Here is a 23,401-nt window from a genome sequence, read left to right as displayed (position 1 = left end):
CCCCCAATGAACAACTTAGCTTAGTGAGAACCTGTCTCAAAAGGAAAGAAACAAAACAAAAGACTGGAAATGTAGAGCAAAGGCTCTGGGTTCAATCCCCAGTACAGCAGCAGGGGATGAAGGACTCAGTTCCGTCGGGACTCAGTAGTACCTTTCCGATGTGTAGAAACCTGAGATGAACTGCCCTACCGGCAGCTTGGTTTCCGGCCTCACAATATGCCAGACAACTGGTAATGTGGCCCAGTCTCCCGTTCTCCAAAAGGACTGTATGACCTTCTAGAGGCAAGACCAAGAGGGAAGAGCAATTTTTAGTGATTCTATTTATTCTTCCAACTTGTTCTTGAAGTTAGATTTGTGGCCAATGGACCCCTGCCAAGTTTTTTAAAATTAAGGTTTGATTATTCATGAACTTTTCTGAGAAACGGACATAGGGTGAAAATCATACTCATTCTACATGTTTTTCTTTATAAATTAAATCAGGCTGTTTACATTAACCAGCAGTGTAACCAAAGCAAAGGGATCAGTCATTTAGATTTAACTGTAGATACTGAAAGATTACAAGTGAATGAACACACATCAATGCTGTCTAGATGAAGAACTTCTGAAGCTGAGTGCCTAGGCTTCCATATTAAAGAAACCTGGCAGATATTTGATCTACTGCTAATGAAATATATCCTTGAGACTAGTGTGTCAATGTCAAATTGTGTGGCTTCTTTTAGGTGACCACTGTATAGCAACTTCAGTTCCAGTACCTTCATTTCTTTACCATTACTGCTACAAACTTCAAACACCTGATGTTCTAATGCTATACTAGTCCGGTCACTGATTTCTCTTTGGTATATGTTACCTGAGTTTATCTTCTCATGCGCTTTCCTCCTTTAGACACACTATCTACAATATGTTCAGGTGGAAAAAGAGGCTAAGCAAAAAATGTTGATTATTAATTACTACACCTAACCAGAAGCCCTGGATTATGTCAACTTTAATGGAGTCAGCTTGAGAATACTTAAAAACCACTAAAAATGACACAAAACATTTAAATTCTGGAGTGATGTCATGTTACGTGAAAAGAAACATGTTAACACACCAGCTGTATTTTAATCAAAAGTTTATTTTAAAAATATAAACATGGGGATGAAAAACCACTTTACGTTGTAGCATTGTTTTCAACATAAAATTGCAATTAATACTCAAATCTTCAAGCTTGAAAGTCCATAAGTAATTTTCTTTAGAGGTGGTAGATTGTGGTTATTTCTTATGCCACTGGGTATCACTTATGGCTCTTTGTAAAAATGATGGGAACTACAGCACACAACATTGTGTGAGACACTGCTACACTGGGAGAAAGTATTCCTAGCCCACAAGAGCTTTGTTACAGGCAAGATTCCTAGGATTACATTTCAAAAGGAAGAGACATAGATTTCATATGGAAAGAGCACTGATTTTTTTAATATTTCAAATTTAGATGACATTGTAAGTCTCCTCAAATTACTAAATCTCTGCCCTTTAAAGTCTTCAGTAACATTCCTAAGGTTCAGGTAAGTACTCTCTTAAATAGGAGGACTTGAAATGGGGCACCCTGAAATGTAGGCTAAACTTTAAAAGAAACTTTTATATCATTTGCTGCTACTGGGGTCCAATTCCTTTTTATTACATGTGAATTAACACTGCTCCTAAAAATCTTCCTTCACTAAATCTAGAAAAAAGAAATCTAGGTGACCAAAGCAGATAGTTCTCAAAGAACTATTTAAAAATGTGAGGAAAATTCTTTGGCAATAGGAAGTATCCCAAAAAATCTTAGTGTAATTTTAAGCTTTGATACCAGTAGAAGTACAGAATCTACAATGTTATAAAGTATCATCTAAAAGTTTTAATTTTGTAAAGGTAAAATATTAAGCTTTTTTGTTCCAGTTCCTCTTTCTATTCCCTTTAAGAGAGACCAGAAAAAAAATTAAGAATAAAATCTTAATATTCCAAATTTGCAAAACTGAAACTGTCAAACGCTGTCTGGTAAAAGTTTGTGGCTTGCATACCTGCTGCAGTCGCTGGAAGGCACAGGCATAGCAGTCTACAGCTTAAAACTGCACTGAAACTTTTGGGACGCCCTGCACGTCACTATCGGCGGGCGATCACTGGACCTCTATGTCGGTTTGGATTATGAAAATATCTTCTAGTATGTTTACTTAACAGCAGGATAATCATCAGAAAATGAGAATCACCATTAATAGTTCACAAGATGCAGCATGGACTTCATGGAAATAGACAGTCAATAGCATCAACTGATGCCTTCTCTTTAAGACCACAAACATGTCACAGTGCTACCAAACAGCGCTTGCAAAGAACATGAGTGGCAAGTGTCATCCAGCAGCTTTTTGGTTCAAGCTGATAAATAATAATGACTAGCAACTCATGATATCATGGGAGGAAGAACCTTCAACACCTGACAATGCTACAGTCTACTCCTAAGTGGTGTCATGAGCGTGAACACTCCCGTGTTTGGGGCTGGGTGGGGGAGACCCTGCTAAGAGGATGTGGCTAAGACCCTGGGTTTTATTCCCAGCCCTGTGCAATAAAAAAGATCCCCACATTTCAACAGTAATACTACATCAACCCTAAAGGCATATGCAGCAACACGGGGAAGGGCAAGTAGAAAAACATACAATTATATGGGTAGTGTTTTAAATCTAATTTTTAAAAATAATTAAAATTTTAACTTAGTTTCAATTTAAGCTCTCAATTCAAAAGTCTCACAGAGCTCAAAGGCACTGGCCGGTGGAGTAAGCAAAAGCCAGTGTGAGCCAGGAACTTCTGCTCTGCAGAACGGGTGACTGCTCACATAAGTGAGGACAGAAGTGCACTGCTGCTTTGACAGGGCCTCTCTCCTTCCCATGCAGTCCAGCTGACACCACTCAGGAGGCTCTCGATGGAATTCAAGGCCTTTCCGTTTGGTGAAAATACTAACTTAGCTGTTGTTGTTGTTGTTGTTGTTGTTGTTGTTGTTGTTGTTGTTGCAAGAGGGATGGTACTTCTCCAGCTTTGTAAATGAGGGGTCCATGATGTCACAGCCCCCATTTCTCCCTTCTAAGAGAGGACGGCATTAGACAGTCCGATGCCAAAGAAACTGACATCACTGGAATGGAATCTTTTCATAGCAGCTCTGCGCAAGTCTTTGTCTTTAACCATTCCTGATATGGCCTAGGAAAGTCAATCAAACAGAACACAGGAAGATTTGTTAAAAGGCTGCAACCTTCAAGAGAAAAGTACTATGACTCATGTTCAGTCATGCTGCAGACTCCTCAGCCACTTCGTGGTCACTGCTGCTTTGCCTGTCTGAGGCCTGCACACCAGGTCATGAGGATGCTACTTCCTGCCAGTTCACTAACATCCTTAAGGGTGATGATTCCATTGCCAGGAAAGGGGAAGTTTGTTCAGTTACACTCTTTACCAATGGACTTTCCAAAGACATCAAAGGTTTTGTGATATGCTAGGCTCCTAACAGCAACATGTTACCTGTGCAAGTGTTCGTTAAAATGATAAACCTACACCTGTGCAAAACAATCGGTAAACACTGGCTCAGCTACTCCAACTCTACCCGATCTTCCTTAGTTATTACTAACTCTAAGCAACTTCCACAGATGGAAGTCTCAACTCTACTGTAGGGCAGGACAGGCCTAAGGACTGAAGCATCAAAAGCTGCTCCTTTACATGAACATGTTCCAAAATGCAGTAAGTCCCAAGTTACAAACCAGTTCTGTTCCAGAAGAACATTCATAACTCAGATTCATCCGTAAGCCTGACAAAGTGAGTCTTACACACTTTTGACACAAATATACAATGTAAAGCATTAAAAAGAAACCCAAATGCGAGATCTGGTCATATCTGTGAAAGTTGGTGAAGTGAACATTTGTAAGTTGGGGACTTACTGTGCTACCAAGGCACACAGAAAGTGCGATGTGAATCTACGCATCCATTTCAGGTCTGAAGTATTTTGGCGTAAGCTCACCTAAAGTCATAAGCCATGTTTATTATTTTGCCCCATGGGAGCTACCACTTCCATTTAAAACCTATGCACTTCCAACCTCCAGTATTTGAAACACACACACACACACACACACACACACACACACCACATCCTAAGGACAGGATTCTCATATTAGTCACTAAGGCTCTCTCTAATGAACTCATGGGTTTGAACTATGATAGCTAAACTCTGACATGAATCTGCAAACTGAGTAAAAGACAGGCACAAATAGTTAAGTGAGCTGTATTTGTAGACATAAGGGAAACAACCACAAGGAGTTAATCATATATGGCTATGGAGAAAGGTAGAGGTTCAAAAGGAAAGCCATTATGAACAGATTAATTCTGATTAAGATATTCTGAATTATGGTCAGAAAGGAGGTAAGATCTACTTTTTGGGAGTAACATGGATCTCCATACACCATGACCAAGATGGATTTACCCCAGGGAGGCGAGGATGATTCAACATATGTAAATCAATACATGTAATACACGATGACAAGGATGAGTCAATGTATTCCACTGCTCCTAGGGCAGAGGAGGTGAGCAAATCCCAGTGCCCAGGAGGAGGCTGCCCTGCCGCCATTCCACTGCTCCTGTGGCAGAAGAGGTGAGCCAATCCCAGTGCCCAAGAGGAGGTTGCCCAACACCATTCCACCACTCCTAGGGCAGAGGAGGTGAGCCAATCCCAGCGTCCAGGAAGAGACTCCCCCCACCGTCATTCCACCGATCCTAGTGCAAAGGAGGGTGAGCTGTGCGGGTGCTAGCAGCACCCCACCCCCCACTGTGGAAATGAGAAGACATGTAAACAAGCCTCAAAAGCAGACTTCCAGATCACCTACAGCAACCCAAAAGAGAAAAGAGATGGAACAATCTGATATTCAAGCACCTGGATTCCCTGAACTGGCAACAGAAGACGGCCTGAAAAAATGAAATCAGAAATAATTTCTCACCTAACAGCAAAGACTGTGCCCATAGTGCAACACATGATTAATAAATCTAGAGAGGACACAGATAAATGAATAGAGGATCTGAGGAACATGATGGAATCCCAACACAGGAAACAAGTGGAATCCATAAAACAGATGCAGTTTTCCAGGAAATTAAAAACGCCATTGAAAGTCTACACAGCAGAATGAGCCCATGTGAGGACAGAATTTCAGATATAGAAGATAAGATTGCAATTAGTGACCAGGAAAAGAAAAATCACTTTAAAATTGTAAGGGACCACGAGAAAGCAACCCAGCAGCTGCTGCTAGACGATGCAAAGAAGAATAACATAAGACTGATTGGAGTCAATGAAGAAACAGGAGAGAGTGCAGATGACATAAAAAAAACTGTTCCCAGAAGTGATGGCAGAAAACTTCTCAAGAAGGGGAAAAGAACTTGACATACAGATAATTGAGGCATATAGGACTCCCAACTAGCCTCGATCAAAACAATCTACACATAGGCATATAATTGTTCGGATTCCAGAAACCCAACAGAAGAACAAACTTCTACAAGCAGTGAGAGAAAAGAAACAAATCACATACAAAGGAAAGCCCATCAGAATCACAGCAGACTTCTCCATGCAAACCCTCAAGGCAAGAAGAGCTTGGAGTGATGTATTGCAAGCCCTAAAGGAAAACAGCCTCCAACCCAGATTGATGTACCCTGCAAAGCTATCTTTCAAAACTGATGGAGAAATAAGATATTTTCATGATAAAGAGAGCCTCAGGAACTTCATGAATACCAAACCAACACTCCAAAAAATTTTAGACAATATCCTAGGAAAAGGCAATGAGGATCACAACCCCAGGTGGCCCAGCAAAATGAATCCATTGGGTGTGACAAATTAAAGGCAAAGGGGGAAAATCCAACAAAAAGAAAAAGTCATGACAAGGCTTTTAAAACTTTTAACTTCATCTCCCTAATGAGTGTATAATTCAATCTTGTTATTCTACTGATTAGTATTTTTCTGATTCTAGCATTGGACATCTTTCCTTGTGCTGTACTGGCTATTTAACATCTTCTTGTGTCTACTTTTTAATTGGCTTGTCTATTAATGAGCTGTAAGAGTTCTTTATATATTCTGGTCATAGGTTATATGCATTGTAAATATGGTCTGTTTAAGGACTACTTTTCATTTTAACGATGTCATTTTAAGTTCTAAATTTGGATGGAATCTCATTTGTTAATTTTTTTCTCTTATACATCATGTTTTCTGTATCCTAGGAAGTTCTTGCCTACCCTAAATTCATAAACATTTTCCCTTATACTTTCTTCTTAAAGTTTTATACATTTAGTATTTCATATTTAGGTTCACAGATCCTTTTTCAAGTTGTTTTTATGTATGGAAACAAAGGGTTGAGGTTAATTTTTTATATACGGATACCAGGTGTTCTAGTGCCATTTGCTGAAAGCACTGTCTTTCCTCGGCTCTTGAATTGAGTTTATATTCTGCAAAATGTTAATGTTAAACAATCTTTCAAAACTCAGTGGACCACGTATGCATTGTTCTATTTCTAGATTGTCTGTTGTATTCCAATGATCTATATGTCATTCCTTACACCAACACTGCCTTGATTCCTGTAGCTTTAGAGGAAGTCTTAAAATCAGGTAACAAATGTCTTCCAACACTGTTTTTGTTGTTTTTACTTTTCTAGGTCCTTTGTACTCCTACAGAACTTTTAAATTTCAATATCCAATTCTTCATTTATAGCAAGTATACATAGGCCAGAATTTTTATGTATACCTTGTGTTTTCTAATCCTGCTAAATTCAAGTACAAGTTTTAGGGGCTCCTAGAGATTTCTTAGTATTTTCTCTGTAGGTGATCATTTCATCTACATATAAAGATTTTGCTTCTACCTTGCCAATCCTACCCTAATTGTGTCATTTTATTGCCAGACTATTTTGGTTTAGGCCTATGTTTCAAAGTTTAAGGGCCAGATAAAGAGTAGGCACATCTGCCCTTGTTCCCCACCTTCAGGAGAAAGCATTGTATCTTCTCCATTCATATAAGGTGTTTTTGCTGGAAGTATGGAGTATGTGTCTTTAATCTGTTGAGAAGGTTCTGTTCTACTTCTAGTCTCCTGATAGCTTTTACCATGAACAGCTCTAGAATGTAGTCCAATTCTTTTTCACCAACTAGTGACAGGATCATATGGCTTTTTCCTTTCCTCTGTTAAAATGATGACTTTTGAGGGTGGATCTTCCAATGCTAAACCAACACTGCCATCCCTATACTAAAACCACTTTCTACAGACTGCCAGATCTGGCTTCTAATAGTTTGTTTTGTTAAACAAATTTCTATCTATGTTCATACTTCTTTCTTCTATTACCTTTATCCAGTTTTAGGATTAGCACAATGTTGATTTCCTAAAATGAGGGGAGAAGTGTTCCTTTTTTTTCTGCTTTAAATGTTTGATATAATTTATCAGTTAAAATGTATATGAGCCCGTTGTTGTCATATAGGTAGGTTTTCCAGCCGGGAATACACTTTGTTTAATAGGTGCTATTCAAATTTTATATTTCCTCCAGAGTTAGTTTCATTAATATGTCTTCCAAGGTACTTCTTAGAAGTTGTCAAATTTATTTCAGAACAGATTTTTGTAATATGCTTCCTATATCCTTTTAAATTCTGTAAAATCTGTGGTAATGTCTCCTAGATCTTGTTACTGTAATTTTAAAAATATATAATTGATATTGTGTAATAGGAAGTGAAGGTCTAAAGGAGCAGGGGAAGTGGGAGGGGTAGGGGAAAGGAAAGAAGGGAAAAGAAAAAATATGAGAAAAGGAACAAAATGGAAACAAAGTCTTTGCAAATAGGGAGGGTTGGAGGGGATGAAGGGAGGGCAGGGGAAGGGGAAAAAAATAAGAACCAAGATATTCACGTCATAGTACAAGATCCCAGTGGTGTATGAAACTGTATTTTACACCTAAAATGTATCAATAAACATAATGGGGAAAAATAAATGTAATCCAGTATTATTAACACAGCCAAGGACAAAAAACATATAATCATCTCAATAGATGCGGAAAAAGATCATTTGACAAAATTCAACACCCATTCATGATTAAAAGAAAAACCCTACAGAAAATTGGAATAGATGTTCTTTATCTCAATCTGATCAAGGCTATCTATGAAAAACCAACAGCTAACATCATACTATGGTCAAAAAGTGAAAACCTTCATGCTAAAATCAGGAACAAGACAAGCATGTCCACTATCACCACTCCTGTTCAATATAGTTCTGGAAACATTAGCCACAGCAATTAGACAAGAGAAAGAAAGAAAAGGAATAAAGACAGGAAAGGAAGATGTTAAAGTGTTGTTATTTGCTGACAACATGATACTCTACATAGAAGACCCAAAAAACTCTGCCAAAAGACTTCTAGACTTAATTGCCAGACTCAGTAGAGTAGCTGGATACAAGGTCAACACTCAAAAATCAATAGCCTTCTTATACACCAATAGTAGACTCACTGAGAGAAAAATTAGGGGAACAATTCCTTTTACAATAGCATCCAAAAAAATGAAATATCTTGGAATAAGTCTAATGAAGGATGCAAAAGCACGCTACGTTGAGAACTACAGCACTCTGAAAAAAGAGATGGAAGAGAATGTAAGAAAATGGAAAGACATCCCTTGCTTCTGGGTAGGAAGAACCAATATAGTGAAAATGGCCATACTTCCAAAGCTGCTATACAGATTCAATGCAATCCTGACTGAAATTCCAACATTATATTTCACCAAACCAGAGAAAATGATCCAAAAATTCATTCAGAACCAGAAGAAACCTAGAATAGCAAAAGCAATACTAGGCAATAGAGAGACATGCCAGCAGGTATCACAATCCCCAACTTGAAACTGTACTACACAAAGCCAGTGATAAAAACAGCATGGTACTGGCAAAGAAACAGACCCAAGGATCAGTGGATTAGATGAGAAGATGCAGAAACAATGCCAGACACACTCAGCCACCTCATCTTTGACAAAGGACCCAATTATCCTCACTGGAGGAAAGATAGCCTCTTTTATAAATGGTGCTGGAAAAACTGGATTTCAACTTGCCAAAGATTAAAACTAGATCCCTATCTTTCACCATGCACTGAACTAAAATCCAAGTGGATTAAAGATCTAAATATTAAGAAAGAAATACTAAACTTGCCAGAAGACAAGTTAGGTACTCTTGAAGACACTGGCATAGGAAAAGACTTTATCAACAAAACCTCAGTAGCACGGGAACTAGCAAAAAGAATCAACAACTGGGATCTCATCTTTTTAAAAAGCTTCTGCATTGCAAGAGAAACCACCAACAGAGCTAAGAGGTGGGAAAAAATTTTTATCAGCTGTTCCTCAGACAAAGGACTACTATCTAGAATAAAGAACTTAAAAAAATCAGAGCCCCCAAATTCAAAGGCCCAAATCAAAAATGGGCATCTGAAATGAACAGACATTTCTCAGACAAAGAAGTAGAAATAGCAAATAAACACATGAAAAAATGATCAACATCACTGGTCATTCGAGAGATGCAGATGAAAACAATGCTGAGATTCCACCTCACCCCAGAAAGAATGGCTGCTATCAAGAAATCAACCAATAACAAACGCTGCCAGGGTTGTGGGGAGAAAAGAACCCTTCTCCATTGCTGGTGGGAGTGCAGACTGGTGCAAGCACTGTGGAAGTCAGTATGGAGACACCTCAAAGAACTAGGACTAGAGGTCCCATTTGACCCAGCTCTTCCCCTGCCAGGGATCTTCCCAAAAGAATTAAAAGAATCATACCACAGTGATATATGTGCACCCATGTTTATAGCGGCATAGTAATAGCTAAAGCTTGGAAACAGTCCAAGTGCCCATCAACCAGAGACTGGATGCAGAAGATGTGGTTTTTGTATAAAATGGAGTACTACTCAGCCATAAAGAATGAGAAACTAGAGACATTTATGCCTAAATGGGTGCACACTGAGGCTATACTCTTAAGTGAAATAAATAGGACACACGTAAATACTGAATAGTTTCTCTGATGTGAGAAACTGAAAGTGTAACTAAGAATCAAAATGTTTAATTGATAATGTGAAATAGGAAGAAAAGATCTAAAGGGGTAGGGGAAGTGGGAGGGGAAGGGGAAAGGAAAAAAATATGAGAAAAGGAAAAAATGGGAACAAAGTCTTTGTAAATAGGGAAGGGTGGAGGGGGTGAAGGGAGGGCAGGGGAATGGAGAAAAAATAAGAACCAAGATACATCATGTACAGGTACAAGTTCCCAATGATGAATGTAACGGTGTTGTGTTCCTAAAATGTACCGGTGAATTTAGTGAAAAAAAAAAAAGGGTAACGTGAATCTCTACCTGCACCATAAAGAAGTGAGAAATAGGACACGAAGGGTTAGTGAGCTCTTAGATGTGTTAATGGGAACACTTTCCCTTTCCCTAGTCACCGCTTAATACGATACAGTCAAGACGTTGCCCTTGTGCTCACAGACACCCCACTGAATCCAAGCACAGCCTTACCTCTAGTTCCTGGGCTCTTTTTCTGGTGAGAAGCTCAACCCCCAAATCCATGTTGCTTTCAAATGCTAAAGAGCGAAGATCAAAGTAGTATTTGGCATACACACCGCCAGACACATTAACATTATATTTGAGCAGGAGCAAGTAATGCCTTTCCAACTCATTTCTGGGGAGGAAAAACAGTAAAACAAATACAGGACGATTTTAGTCAAGTGGGCCATGTTAAAAAATGTCATTTTGAGCTTCTAGGACTGCTGTAAATTCTGTTTTGAGACCTAGGAAGGCTACCCAACTGGAAGAAAACACTCATGTTCCAACAAGGCACAGCTATTTTCTGTATCTGGATGCCTTCTGGACCCCAACACTTCTGTGTTTGGGTGGAGGGGAAAGGTTATGCCCTGCCCATGCCCGCCTGCTGTGGGCTCTCGGCCTGTTCTTCAGAGTCCATCAACGCACCTGTGTGACTCACACTCCACACGTACTCACGAGGCCCCACTACAGTGAGCAAAAAAGCAGTGACGTGTGCTGTTTCGTAGCTCTGAAGAACTTGCAGGCATCTTCAAGGGGCTCCTGAGAGGAAGGACTTAGAGAGGTAGTGAGGCACCAACCAAAGAACCACCACTCCTCCCTCTGAAGGGAAAACTCTTCAGGCGACAAGCACTCATCAGAAAGAAAGAAAAAGCCAAACTGTGTGGGAAAGGCAAACGCCTCCCTGTGGCAGCAGATGAGGCCCTGTCAAAGGGCACCTTCTTATTACTCAGGTGACAAACTGTGACCGTGACAATTTATTCTAAACTTGGGAAGACAGAACGGTTCTGGCTGGAGTAAAACCACTGTGGCACAGGACCTCTGGCAGAGCACTGGACTCGCAGTCTCACCTCTGAGCAGTCCTCTGCCGCGGGGCCATGCAGCTGCCTGCGCACACTCAATACACAGAAAGCGAGAGCCCATCAGACCGACTGCTACACGCAGCCCCTCTCCTAGCCAGGGGGAGCATGGCGATCTGGGACCTTTCCTGGTGTACGCCCCGGTGAGTCCAAGGACACGTGTTCAGATCAAAACCTGACAATGTGTGGCTCAGGCGGAAGCTGTACTCAACAGTTCACTGGCCCTACGACCTTAACAGAGGCCAAACAAAAGCCAGGCACAACAGCCCTTACAGAAGGGACTGGGCCCAGCAACTTTTAAAAAGCCATGAAGAATGCCCTGTTCTATGCTATTCCGGGGGTAAGCCTGTAAGATGTCTGGCAAAATCACCAGAAAACTTTCTACTTACCAAGCATATCATTTAAATAATACTCTACGAAAACCTAGCAATTAATGATGGAAAATATGAATATTTATACTGTAGCTGGACAGAAAGTAATCATTTTGTGCCTATTTCCATTTTCTGCATCGAGTGATATTTAAAAATATTTCTTAAATTGCAAACCTTATAGGAGCAAGTAAACTGGAAAATGGCTAGATAGCCCACTGAAGCCTTATACACTCACATGTCCTTGAGCGAAATATCCCCGAGGACCGTGCAGAAGTGTATGTTCCACCCAACCTTGCACTGCCAAACCTTGGCGGCAAGAAGAATGGCTCCCAGCAGGATCCTTCTCCAGTTAGCAGGACAGACGTCTATCTCAGCGTATGACACAAGCCTTTCTAAGTAGACCTGCAAAGAGGAGAACACTGCTCTGCGATTTCAGCTCTGTGTAAGTGCTGTGCGAAGACAGATTACTGTGGCCAGGGATTTAGCTCAGTGGTGCTGCCGCCTGCCTCGCAAGCACAGAGTTCCGAGTTCAATCCCTGGTACCAAAAAAAATAAAAAAGACCACTGTGAATGACTGGTTCCTTCTGTGTCTGAACAGAGGGGAAGTCCCTCCTACTTCTGGGTGCTATAGAGATTCTGTTCACAGATGGAAATCAGACACCTCTGCTGCTCATGTATTTCCTGTCTAACTTTGGTGACAGGATGACTGGACAGCTCAGCCAAGGTCGTCCAGCAGCGTGGCACTGTTATCACACTCATGGAGGCCACAGAGACAGGCCTGGTGTAAAGCTGTTCAATAAATGCTGAGCTTCTCCAACATGCACTGTAGCATTCCCAGCCGGTAGTTTCAGAATGGTTTTAGACAGGTCATGGTCAAATGTAATGCCCGACTCAGAGAGAGCACATTTTTATCTTCCTTTCACAGTATGAACCCTTTTGGGGCACTATCTGGTGGACAGGACCGCCTCCCAGTGACAGCTGAGCAGAGCACCATGGCAGGTGCAGGACTTCAAGCTGTAGTTTCCTCAAACTCAGGGCCTTTCTAAAGAACCCATGTGTAAACAGGACAGTCCTTCTTGCTGCCTCTGTTTTCCCATCCCCACTCCTCATGAAAACCCATTCTCCCTCCTACATAGTCAGAACCTCAGTCCATCCTGCTGGCTTCATGACAGGAAGAACAGAGCTGCCAGTCTATCCCTGGGACTCCTAAACTTCCACGCAGTTGGTGAGACAACCTCACATACTCTTTACGTACATCAAACATCTATTCCACAAAGAAATGGGTGAGCTACCCGCTGAGTAAAGACTGTAGAGGGAGCTGTGATTTGCTGTTACTTCAATCTGAGCGATAGAAAAGTCTGCAGATGCTCAAGTCCCTCACATAAAATGGCTTACGATTTACACATAATCTATGCACCCCCTCCCAGACTGTAAAGCATTTCTAGGCTACGTACAACACAAACTTCAATGTAAATGGCAGGTAAAGGAAGTTATACTATACTGTCGTGCACAAAAGGACAAAAAAACCCATAAATTTTCCCTAAATGGTAGAAACTGTAGATGTAGAGCTCACAGACATGACAGGGCAGACTGGATATGCTATTTGAACTCTTTGTATCAAAACAAAAAGGAAAGGCTTTATAAATCTTATAAATTATTTATTATAAATGATAAAATCTCACCTTCAGAATTCTGTATGGGTAACACAAAGCTCCTCAGCTCCTCAGGCTAACAAAGCTTTTCTAAGAACTGCTGGACTGCCATCCTGGGCAGCATCGCGAGAAGACAGCAGCACTCAGCAGGGATGGACTGACGCCCATAACCAGGGAACAGAGAGCTGAAGGCAGTGAAGTGTCTGGGGACACAGCCTGGGACCTGGCTTGACCCGCACAGAACCAGTCTCTGTGGCTCACGGGGCCCTGTTCCTGCTCTCCTTCCCACCCCACAGCACGTGTAAGGGCTCACGGTGTTAAGTGACCATGTGCACTGAGGTATGGGGCAAAACTCTCCAACTGCCTTTAACTGATTTGTGGTAAGAAAAGTGAAGACATCATTTTAAATGATAATGATTGTGGGACCCAAGTATGCTTATTTGCTTTCCTCTGATAGGCTTCTCTTAATAAAGTTCTCATGATAATTTCAGGAGTTTAATTTGAAAAAAAAGACCTTGCTCTGTGTACAAGACCAGTTTCTAGGCATCCTTGATAAATAAGTAACATCTTACCAGACTTATTATTGTGCATTCAGTTGGTAATGATCCACAATAAAAAATAAAGGTAAGAAAGTTGTAAATACAGCTGGGTTCAGGATCATGCTCAAAGTATTCCTCTGGACGCTCCTCTCTCTGAAAGGAGAAATGACGCAATGTGAGAATCCCCTGAAGAAAGCTTTTAAGTACTCTTAAGACAGCAGTCTTCACCTCTCGCCCCTGTGTTCCGTAAGTAATTTCAGTTGCGTTGTATGTCTTTTCACCTTCAACTAGAAACACTGGAACCTTTTACTATGCATAATGACACTGTGCTGAGTGAAGACCACAGTGGCCCCATGAGTGACCACCTTGTGTGCCACCACCACTTCACTCTCCGTGAGGGCTGCACAAGGTGGAGTCGCTGTCAACCCATCTCTCGGGACGTGCTGCACTGGTGAGCCACACACAAGGCCACAGGCTCAGAAAATCAATACCCCTTGCTACTTTTGCCTCCACAAATTCATCTTTAGCCTGAAAGTCTTTTTGATTATATGCTGTATTCTTTCTTAATAAAGTCTAAAATGATGTAATTAGTGTCCTGCAACCACAGCCTCTAGGGATGCAGTCACATAGAACAGTCAGCAGTCATGTGACTAATATGCCTGAGGAAGTGACTTTTAACATTTTTATGTCATTTTTAACCTAATTCTCTCCTTAGAGATTTCACATGTTATGAGATTTATTAACTAATGTTTGTATTTGTTGGATGCTACTAAACATTATTTTTTGAAAAGCTACATTTTCTGTTATTCGGGTAGTACATTTTTACCTTAGATCGATAACAGAGCTGCAAGTCACTTCTCACTCTATCACAGCCCTGAAAAACCCTCCTTTCTGAGAAAGATGCAATACAACATGAGGTGGAATAGGATGTGATTTAAATTCAAATAGAAGAGTGTGACTGACTTCTGGCAATTCATGTCAAAGGAAAATAGCATGAAAGAAACACAACTCCATGAAGTCAAAAATTATAGTTTAAAAAAAGGTGACACTTACTGTGAATGGATGCCTTCTCTCATCCAAAATATCCAGGGATCTATTTGCATCTCTATAAAAGAAGAAAGTACATCTAAGTGCATTCATTTATATCTTAGTCAAATCCTTGCTAGGAGTAGAGGAGGATGGAGAAAGAGCCCTAACCTTCAACACCCTAGTTTTACAAATTCTTCTCCTGGATTTTGCCCTTTAGACTTCTTTGTATTCAGGGCATCAAGGACTGTGAAGACTTTTCTAAGATGACCAGCTAAAGGTGCCTGTAAGTAATGACTCTCCCCAATGGGCAATGCTAGTAAACCAGCAGTGGTAGGGACTCAAGTCTAGAAATGTAACAAATGTGAATGAGATTCAGACTTCCCAGGCTTTTCCTCCTTCAGGGCTCTATGTTTTCACTATATTTCTTGTCTCTGTTAGGTGAGTTTAAAAATGTAGCTGTCTTTTTATAAGAGACCAGTGTTTTCATTCAACTAATACACTCCCATGAACCAGTGGTTTGCTGTGGTCTGTGACCTCTGCAGATTCCCCAGGATCTGTTTCAGGAGGCTTGGAGATCAAACTGTCCTTACAAATGCAGGAAGACATTACTTGCTTTTTCACCGTTGGACACCTGGAACACTTGTATAAAAGCAAAAGGAAGTAAAACTTCTGATTTCTCAGCATGCTTTAAGACTGCGGCACCAAGCTGCATCAGCAGTCATTCTGCTTATCATTATCACTCAGAGTTTTGTTTAAAAGCCTGCTTCTCTTAAGGTCCTTGGTGAAGCAGAGAAGACTAATGTTAATAAAGCTTGGCCCTTCTTTTTAATACTATGAATACGTGAAAAGTTCACATAAAGTATTTCTGCATACTGAAGTATATCTGTGTTCAGGAAAAGCACTTGTGATTTAGCTGTGAACTGAACAGGCTGCTTATCATAGAACACCATTTTGAAGTGAAACTATGCTAAGACTGGTGATGATATAAAAGTGTTTTGGATGTTATAAAGAAATCTGAACCGATATTTTCCAAGCTGACCAATGTATAAATCATGTACTGGTAAAACAACTATTCTTTGTGCAAGATGCAGCCGTGAGTATTAATGTAACAATTTCACAGACACCATGTAAAATCTCGCTGAACCTAATTCAAGAAACTAATGGTTACGGTGTTTAATGGAAAGTAAAAGACTATTCACAATTATCTGAAAGTTTGAAAAAACACATGTATGTCCAACTGTGTATCTCCATGATATTAAGTTGTCTTCTTATTGTTTCTTCAAAAGTAACTGCAAATGAACCATGAAGTATGAGAACCTAATTGTGTTCTACTCAGTCAAATGAAGATTTACACTTAAGGGTAAAGAGAGATGTATCTTTCAACCAATGAAAAAAGGAACAAAAAATGTTAAGAGTTACAGAGGACAGGTTTTTTGGTATTTATGTTAACAAAGTGGTTCATATTCAGCAGGAATCTTGCCCAACAGTAGACATTTTTGTTTACCAGAAAGTTCCTGGCATCCACCAGGCAGAGGGCAGTTACCCTGGCTAAGCACCCTGCCCTGTGTAGGACAGTCCCCCACAACAAAGGATCACCTAGCTCAAAATATCTACAGGTCCAAGACCAAGAAGCCCTGTGTTAACACCGCCTCCCCCCCACACGTATGCACACACAAACATATACACTTTTAACTCTCAATTTTAATTTTTAAAAGAGTAAATATCAATAAAATCCACAGAACTAAATATTCTCTGGGATCTTTTTTTTCAACAGTTCTAATCCCAGCAACAAAAAACCTAAAATGATTTGCTTCCATATGTTACGAAAAACACACTACAGCTTATGATGCCTGCAGTCGTGACCTAATACTACACTTGGCATAGTGCAAATTAACTGGCATAGTAAGACAGATTTTTAAGAGCTCACCTGTTCTTTATGTGATAATATACTGCTAAGGTCACACTGTGGAAGGAAAAAAAATTGTTAATGATTGAGTTTATCATTTGTTGACACTGAAGACAAATTTTCGAGAGGAGACCTGGCACCGCCTTCAAGTTCTCCAGTTTCAGCACAGTACCATATGGGCACTTTCCCGTTTTAATGTTTTGGCTTTAAGGAAACATGTGCTGTCGAAACACCTTTCTCTTGTTTATACATTATTGCATATTTCCCTGTCATTTGGGTTTCTAACCCTAAAACCTCACCCCTGGGAAAGGGCTACATATCCGCCCACATGCTTAAACTTAAACCACACAATAGTTTTGTTTTGTTTTGGTACCGGGGATTGAACTCAGGACCTTGCGCTTGCAAGGCAGGCGGCAGAATCACTGAGCCGAATCCCCAGCCCACAATAGTTTTCTTTTTTGTTTTTTAAGTGGGAAGGCCATGCATTTGTTTCAGTTAACTTACTTCATTGTTTACCTGCCCATCATTTTTTCATTATTTCTCTAAAAGTAAATAATAAAGTGCTGTATACCAAATTAAAAACAATCACTTCTCCAAGACAAGAAAACTTCCTAGTAAATGTTAGTGCCCACCAAACTGATGACACCTTTGGCCATCCCGAAATAATCAGTGATAATAATGCAGCATATGTCTATATAGTATAATATTCATGGCAAGTATTTCCAAATTAGTTTTAAGTGAAATATTAACAAACAGACACAACTCTTCAGATAACACATTGCTGTATGTCTAAGTTACACACAGATATGGTATATTAGGGAACACAGGGGTCCTGTGAGGTGTGTTACATGCTTCCACTTGCCCTCACCATCTAAAATGAAGCTTAACATCATCAAGGGGAGGCAAATGTGAATTTTAAAAGAAGTCCGGACAGTGTTTTAAAATTTAAACAGTCTCACATTATATGCATCAAGGACGAACATTTCTGTAGTGTTTCAGTTTTATCTCCAAATCGAGTTTAATCACGGACTGACATCACACTGAACCTAACTTTGAAGTTTCATCCATAAGCCTGTTACAGCCGGCGAGGGGTCAGCAGCAGTTCTCCTGTATGAGACTCTGTTAAGCTGTGGTTCCTGAACTTCCCTGCACACTGGAATCATTAAAACCACCCGGGAGCCTTCCGGAGAGAGAGGGACCTGGCAGCCAGGAGCCCTGCGCCATCCAACCCGCACCATGCCCACCTGTGACCAGCCAGAAGGTGAGGACCCCTCGACACTTGCCACGCCCACAGCGGCAACCCACTCAGTGCCTCGGGAGCCTCTGGCCTCCTGGCTGTGCCACACCACAAAGCCACAGGGGACACCAGACCACCATACTGCTAAGTTGACGGGATCATCACCTCCCATCGGGACCTGGACTATCTTCAGGGGAAGGGCAGCTGGAACCTGCAGTAGAACCTTACAGAGTTCAACCCTGTAGGAGGACAGGGAGCTCAACTTGGGACTTGCAGCCAGAAATCTCCCTGAATCCCACAGGCCTGCGACTGGCTTGCTCAGACTCATTGACTTCTATCTGCACACTGCTGCCCATGTGGTCGATTGTGACAGCAGAGACATACCCTCAAGGAGGCCCTTCATTTTCATGTTTATCATTACTTTCAAAATTATTTTTTTGCTCTTATTTTTAACTTTTTTCGTACTCTTTTCAAATTTTTATTTTTCTCTTATTTTCTCTTTTCTCTTTCCCTTCTCTCTCTCTCACACTGACTTTCTTGCTGTCCCACATTGTTCTTCAACTCCCTTTTTGTTCCTGTTCTGGCCCTAATTCAGATTTCTTCTTTATTTTTCTTTTCTTCTCTCGCCTGTGTCCTCTGGGCTCACTGCTAACCTTCCCCTATCCTTCTACCTATCCCTCCCTCCCTCCTCAACTACTTCTAAGTCCCCTTCCTGAAAGGTAAAATTGCTATATTGAAGAATTTATTCACTAAAAACATATGTTGGATTGGTCCTCAATTTTGATTTAATTCACACAGTTAAAGGTGATAGATTAATAACTGCCACAAATTGTCATTTTCTAAGTTGTACTTGATGCTATGGTATTGCTGATTGTATCACTTGGGCTAAGGCGTTGTGATTGATCTAAGCAGTTGTCCTTTCTACTATAATGAAAATGAGACAGCCTCAGAGTCATTAGAGACTCAAAATCTAAAGACCACCTACATCTGGAAGACACCTCTGAGAACCAATCATGTCATAAGGGTTCTAATTACAAGCAACAAAGATACTTACAATAAGCAATTTCGAAGTATCAGCCCAGAAATTAAACCCAGGACAATACCAAAAACAAAAATGAGAAGACATTTAAGCTAAGGCACAAACTCAGGCTTCCACCCCACCAAGGATAAATTCTGGGGGAAACGAGGTGGAAAAGTCTGATAATCAACCACCTGGACACCCTGAACTGACAGCGCAGAAGTAACAAAACAGATGAATGAGGCTTTAGAAAAATTCAGAACAGAAATAATTTCCCAGATAACTACAGAGATGGTGAGCCCAGTGAAAGACATGATTAGAGCCTCTAGAACAGAAACAGATAAAAAAAATAGATGAGCTCAGAAACATGCTGGAAGCCATGAATGCCCAGCATAAGAAAGAAACGGAACCATGATCGCCCAGCATAAAAGAAATGGAATCCATGAAGCAGATTCAAACAGATATCCAGGAGATCAAAAACTCAATTGAAAGTCCACCCAGCAGTTAAGGGAATGTGAAGACAGAATATCAGATATAGAAGACAGGATTGAGGTTAATGAACATGAAAATCGAGATTTCTTCCAAATAGTAAGGGACCACGAGAAATCAATCCAACAGCTGCTAGATGATGCAAAGAAGAATAACATAAGGCTGATGGGAGTCCACGGAAAAACAGGAGAAAGTACAACTGACAGAAAAATCTGTTCACAGAAGTAACAGTAGGAAACTTCCCAGACAGAGGTAGATAATTGCACATACAGATAAGTGAGGCATATAGAACGCCAACTAGCCATGATCAAAAAAAATCTGCACCTAGACATATAATAGTCAAGATCCCAGAAACCCAACAGAAGAACAAAATCCTACCAGCAGTTAGAGAAAAGAAACAAATCACCTACAAAGGAAAGCCATTCAGAATCACAGCAGATTTCTCAACACAAACCCTCAAGTCAAGGAGAGCCTGGAGTGAAGTATTTCAAGCCCTAAAAGGAAATAACTTCCAACCTAGACTGTTGTATCCTGCAAAATTATCTTTCAAAATTGACAGGGAAATTAAGATACTTAAACGACAAAGAACATCTGAGAAATTTCATGAACACCAAACCAGCACTCCAAACAATTCTAAACAATATCCTAGAAAAAGACAATGAAGATCACAACTCCATGAGACCCAACAGAGGGAAGCCACCAGGCAAGGCAAGAAACTAAAGTGAAAGGGGGAAAAATAAAAAATAAAAGAGCCAACAACAGTAAAACATCATGATATGGATGACTCAATATCTATCAATTATAACCATCAATGTTAATGGCTTCAATTAACCAATCAAAAGAAATAGACTGGCAGAATGGATTAAGAAGTAAAATCCAACAATATGCTGTATACAAGAAACATACCTAACTCAAAAAGAAATTCATAGACTGAAAGCAAAAGGATGGAAAACAGTTCCCCATGCAACGGGAACCTGAAAAAAAACAGGGGTAGCAATCTTCATTTAGGGACACAGCAGATTTCAAACCAAAGCTAATTAAGAGAGACAAAGATGGTCACGACATCTTTGTGAAGGGACAATCCAAGAGGAAGAGATGACAATCCTAAATATATGTGCACCAAATACGAATGCCCCCAACTATGCAAAACAAATATTAATGGACAGGAAAGACCACATAAGCACTAATACAATTGTAGTGGGGGACCTCAATACTCCACCATCACAAATAGACAGATCATCTAGACAAAAAATGAACAACGAAATTCTAGAACTGAACCAATCTACTGAACAAATGGACTTAATAGATGTATACAGAGTGTTCCACCCCTCAAAATCAGAATACACATTCTTTTCAGCTGCACACGGGTCATTCTTCAAAATAGACCACATGCTACCTCACAGGACATGTCTAAGTAAATGTAAAAGAATTGAAGTTACTCCCTGTATATTATCAGACCAGAGTGCAATAAAATTGAAGATCAATAACATAAGAAACTGCAAAACCCCCACAAACACATGGAAATTGAATAACACCCTCCTAAAAAACCAATGGGTCACAGAGGAAATACAAGAAGAAATTAGACAGTTTCTACAAATAAGTGATAATGCCAATGCAACATAAAGGAATCTATGGGACACAATGAAAGCAGTTCTGTGCAGGAAATTCGTAACAGTCAATGGCCATATCAGGAAAACAAGAGAGAACTCCAATTAAGAACCTAATGCAGAACCTCAAGCTCCTATAAAAAGAAGAGCATAACAAACCTGAAGCTCTTACAAGACAGGAAATTATAAAGATCAGAGCAGAAATCAATGCAATGGAGACTAAGAGAATGATACAAAAAACTCAATGAATCAGAGCTGGTTTTTAAGAAAGAAGAAATAAAATCGATAAACCTTTAACCAACCTTATCAGAAAAAGGAAAGAAAAGGCTCAAATCCATGCAATTAAGAATGAAAAAGGTCCTCCCTCCTTCTCTCTTCCTCTCCCCCTCCCCCTCCCTCTCCCTCCCTCCCTCCCTCTCTCTCTTCCCTCTCTTCTCTCTCTGCTGTTCAGGCTGGCCTTGAAATTGCAGGGATCCTCCTGCCTCAGGCTCTCAAGTACTGGGATCACAGAACTCAACAAAAATCCAGTGGAAGGCTTTTCAGCAGGTTTAATAGATGACAATATCTCTACAGGTGGGAAGTCCTTATTATTGGTCCTCCTGATACACTTTATGAAGGTGGTGTTTTTAAGGCTCATCTCACTTTCCCAAAAGATTATCCCCTATCCCCTCCAGCCTCCTAAAATGAAATTCATTACAGAAATCTGGCACCCCAATGTTGATAAAAATGGGGATGTTTGCATTTCTATTCTTCATGAACCTGGTGAGGATAAATATGGTTATGAAAAACCAGAGGAACGCTGGCTCCCTACCCACACTGTGAAAACCATCATGATTAGTGTCATTTCCACGCTGGTGGACCCTAATGGCAACTCACCTGCTAATGTGGATGCTATGAAGGAATGGAGGGAAGACAGAAATGGAGAATTTAAAGGGAAAGTTGCCTGCTGTGTAAGAAAAAGCCAAGAAACTGCTTTGGAGTGACATTTATTCAGCAGCTAGAAATGTCACTTGTTTCAGGGTCTCCAACTGAGAAACATGGCACTGTTTTCCTGCACTCTACCCACCTATTGCTGGACTTCTGTTGTAACAAGTTGGCAAACACTGGCTGGAACTGGGCTGCAATAAAACATGCCAGTCATCAATGCTGACAAGAGCCTAACAAGTGCCAACTTTCAGATGATTATGCATTTTGAATTCTAGTGAACTGTTTTTTGGGGTTTTTTTTCTTGGTACCAGGGCTCGAACTCGGGACCTTGTGCTTGTGAGGCAGGCACCAGAACCATTGAGCTAAATCCCCGGCCCCTCTAATGGACTGTTTTAAACTTCAGAAAGAACTGTACATAGCACAACATGATCCGGATAATATATGTACTGTTCATGTACAGCCACATACATACCTTATACCAAATAATGCTTTCTTGTAGTAGAATAAGAATCGGGTAAATTCTAAAAGATTTTGGCAGGTTCTCTTTCCCTATTCATTGTTTATCAGTTTTAAAAGACTCCTTAAAGCATGTGAGATGAAAAGCAATTAGGATTGAAAGTTTCCATTTAAATTTCCTTTGAACCATTAAGGCTTCATGAAACTCCTTTCACTTACTAAACTTTTCTATCTTCTTTGTTTTGACACACTCCCTTTTGCTTTTGTCTCTTCTGCCTGCCAGAAAGTTAAGTCATTTAGTTCAAATACTGAAACAGTTAATAAGCAGTTACTTGATTTTTAATGATGACGCCAGAGGAGTGGTCATCACTAGGTGCTTTTGTCCTTTTGGTATTCTAGTTGCGCCCTTGGATTGGATGTAGCAATAACATTTTCTGGCCATTGAGTGCTCTTGATCCCAGTCATTAACCCCAAGAACTGAAAAAAGAAAACTGTTGGCTTTTAATTCAGCTTATTGAAATTTGCCCCAAACAGTACCAAATTCTTGTTTAGTTTTATTTTTGCCCACAATTGCCCGATATTAAGGCTGGATAAATAAAGCATGCATAGCTACTGGCTTTGTACTTCTGGGTTTGCTATTAAAAATGCTATTTGCCCTCATACCCTTCTTAGTCCTTCATATTTCTTTGTCTCTATTCTTCTACACTGCAGATTTTTCCTCACCTATTGTACAAAGAAATTGTGATGTATATTTTCATGTAATTTGAT

At 40.3% G+C, this 23,401-nt stretch overlaps 1 protein-coding gene and 1 pseudogene across 1 annotated transcript in view; one reads left to right on the top strand and one right to left on the bottom strand.

The window, feature by feature from the left end:
• Positions 1–1,091: 1,091 nt before the first annotated feature.
• The window catches only part of LOC147823432 (cyclin-Y-like protein 1), a 41,931-nt gene continuing 19,621 nt past the window's right edge, over positions 1,092–23,401 (bottom strand). The window contains exons 5-10 of the mRNA XM_087193302.1: positions 16,921–16,956; positions 15,018–15,069; positions 13,998–14,117; positions 12,009–12,175; positions 10,519–10,681; positions 1,092–3,195 (exon numbers count right to left, since the gene is read on the bottom strand). Coding sequence (XP_087049428.1) covers positions 3,082–3,195; positions 10,519–10,681; positions 12,009–12,175; positions 13,998–14,117; positions 15,018–15,069; positions 16,921–16,956 — 652 coding nt within the window. The 3' untranslated portion in view covers positions 1,092–3,081. The remainder of the gene's footprint in view (positions 3,196–10,518; positions 10,682–12,008; positions 12,176–13,997; positions 14,118–15,017; positions 15,070–16,920; positions 16,957–23,401) is intronic.
• On the top strand, positions 18,136–22,605 carry LOC147823433 (ubiquitin-conjugating enzyme E2 G1 pseudogene; annotated as a pseudogene).

This window comes from Heterocephalus glaber, unplaced genomic scaffold, assembly GCF_053883595.1.
Source record: "Heterocephalus glaber isolate CG9 unplaced genomic scaffold, H.glaber_assembly_v1.0 deba00001586, whole genome shotgun sequence".
NCBI classification, from domain to species: Eukaryota; Metazoa; Chordata; class Mammalia; order Rodentia; family Bathyergidae; genus Heterocephalus; species Heterocephalus glaber.
This window is presented reverse-complemented; position numbering and strand designations above follow the sequence as displayed.